General features: G+C 35.1%; 1 protein-coding gene across 1 annotated transcript in view; it reads left to right on the forward strand.

The window, feature by feature from the left end:
* LOC132171819 (berberine bridge enzyme-like 8) overlaps positions 1-484 on the forward strand; it is a 2,149-nt gene extending 1,665 nt beyond the window's left edge. Inside the window, exon 2 of the mRNA XM_059583222.1 lies at positions 9-484. Coding sequence (XP_059439205.1) covers positions 9-425 — 417 coding nt within the window. The 3' untranslated portion in view covers positions 426-484. The remainder of the gene's footprint in view (positions 1-8) is intronic.
* The last annotated feature ends 2,211 nt before the right edge of the window (positions 485-2,695 follow it).

Genomic DNA, 2,695 nt, shown 5'->3' on the forward strand with positions numbered 1-2,695 from the left:
TGATTGAGCTGAATGCCGTGATACTCATATTCAATCCCTACGGCGGAAGAATGGGTGAGATTCCGGCGGAGGAAACTCCGTTCCCACATCGGGCGGGGAATCTAGCGAAGATTCAGTACGTAGTAAATTGGAATGAGGCCGGGAAGGACGTGACGGATTACTACATAAACTTGACGAGAAAGCTTTACCGTTACATGACTCCATTTGTGTCCAAGAATCCAAGGGAAGCATATTTCAACTACAAAGATCTTGACTTGGGCATCAACCATAACGGCAAGAAAAGCCACCGGCAAGGAAGAGTTTATGGGATCAAGTATTTCAAGGGTAATTTCAAGAGGTTGGTGAAGATTAAGACAAAGGTTGATCCTGGAAACTTCTTTAGGAATGAACAAAGCATCCCTACTCTTCCATATTCACGGAAGTAGCTTAATTGGTGTCTAGAATTTGTTGTTTAGTTAAATCATTTCCTGAAAACTTAGTTGATTATTGCAAAATAATTGAAGTCTTCGTTGGAAAAACAAAGATATGTCGAAGTAAAATGTGTTTAAATCAGACTATGGCATGGACTCGCAGTTTTTTCATTGAGGAATGATAGGGACCCAACTTTTTTCCCAACAAAAGTCCAACTTTTGCCTTATTTATTTTTTAAAAATAAAATAAAATAAAAATGGAAAAAATGTTTGAAGCAACCCTATCTATTTTTTGTCTTTCTTTTATTTGGTATTTTAAAAAAAATGAAAATTGGTATTTTTTTCATAATAATGTCATTTTTTTCAAGAAAATGTCATTATTATGAAGAAAAATACTATTTTTCATTTTTAAAAAAATATTAAATAAAAGAAAGGCATAAAATAGATAGGGTTGCTTCAGACATTTTTTCCATTTTTCATTTTTTTTTTTTTAGAAAAAAAAATAAAGGGTAAAAGTTGGACTTTTGTTGGGCAAAAAAGTTGTGTCTTTAGCATTTCTCTTTTTCATTTCTAGAATGACGAACAAACCCATAAATGAGCTGTCCTGAATGAGTAGTATTCGAAATAATTTGATGTTTCTTGCTGTCAAAATCAGTATCTCTTTATGTTTGTCGTCCCAACTACCCGGCACGCACAGACTATGCTCAGAATCAGTAGGCCTCATATCTGTCTAGACCATCAAACAAATTAGGGAATCACGATGTCTTAGGTGTCATGTTAAAGTGAGGGCAAATGTTATTTTTCATTTTCCTCACCATCTTCTCTCTCTCTCTCTCTCTCTCTCTTTTTTTTTTTTTTTTTTTTTTTTTAAATCTCAAAATGTTGGAAGAGGGAAGATGGTGGGGAGATGGTGAGGGGAATTTTATCAAGTTTTAATTTTTTATGTTATATGTTAATGAAGATTCCGAGAGGTAGTGACTTGGTAATTTGAGAGATGTACTTTGAAAAAGAAAAAGAAAAGACAGGATAAGAGCTCACTACAAAAAAATAACTATTTTCTGACGTGGCAAACAATACATAATTTTTGCCACGTCAGAAAATATTTTTCTGACGTGCTAAAAATAGCATGTTAGAATTTTTTGACATGTTGAAATAACACGTCAAAAAATTCTGACGTACCAGTTTGGCGCGTCAGAATTTTCTGACGCTTCAATTTGGTGCGTCAGAATTTTCTGACGCACCAAAAATAGAGCGTCAGGAAAGAAAAAAAAATTTGGGCGGATTTTTGAAATTTGAAACACTTCTTATTTTCCCTCAATTTTTTCCTCTTTTTATTCTTCCCTCCTCATTTATTTTCCCTACACTTTCTGATCTCTCTCCTCTCCTCTCTCTCTCCACGGCAGATCAAAGAAAGCAGAAGAAGGAGAAGAAAAAGAAAAGGAGAAGAGAAGAAGAAAAAGAAAGGGAGAAGAGAAGAAGAAGAGAAGCAGAAGAAAAAGAAGGGAGAAGAGAAGAAGAAGAGAAGCATGCTTCTGCGCAGAAGAAAAAAAAACAAAAAAAAGGAGGAGAAGAGAAGATAAGAGAAGAAGATTTTTTATGTTTTTGAAGATTTGTTGGGTTTGACATTTAGGTTTGATTTTTCAGATTGTTTTTTTTTATTTGGGTTTTTGATTTTTTGATTTGGGTTTTTGATTGTTTGAAGATTTTTCAGTGTGGGTTTGGGTTTTTGAAAATGGAGATCGAAAAGAAGTGATAGAAAGGAGAAAATTTTTGCAGAGATGAGAAAATTTTTGCAGAGATGAGAAAATTTTTTCGTGGTTTTAAAATCTTCGATCGATCTCTACAGAGAAACCCAACAATTTGTTGGGTTTCTTTGCACCACTTCACACTACAAGAAAGATACTCATCAGGGGCGACTTATTAGGGGCGACTCAAAAGTCGCCCCTAATACACAACTATTAGGGGCGACTTTGAAAGTCGCCCCTAATAGTTCCGTATTAGCGTCCACCTCGAAGTAGTCGCTAATAATGGGTCGAAAAGTTGACTATTAGCGTCCACTTTACAGTGGACGCTAATAAGTCGACCCTAATATACGCGCGGGAATTATCCTAGGGGCGGGAAAAATTTAAGCGGCGAAAAAAAAACTTTTAGGGTCGACTTAATACTTAACCAATCGCGTCCACTTAAGTGGACGCTGAAAGATGGAAAAAAAAATAAAAAAATAAAAAATAAAAAATCACATAAAAGCTCAATAGGGTCGACTTTGAGAGAGAGTCGACCCTAAT

This window comes from Corylus avellana, chromosome ca2 (assembly GCF_901000735.1).
Source record: "Corylus avellana chromosome ca2, CavTom2PMs-1.0".
NCBI classification, from domain to species: Eukaryota; Viridiplantae; Streptophyta; class Magnoliopsida; order Fagales; family Betulaceae; genus Corylus; species Corylus avellana.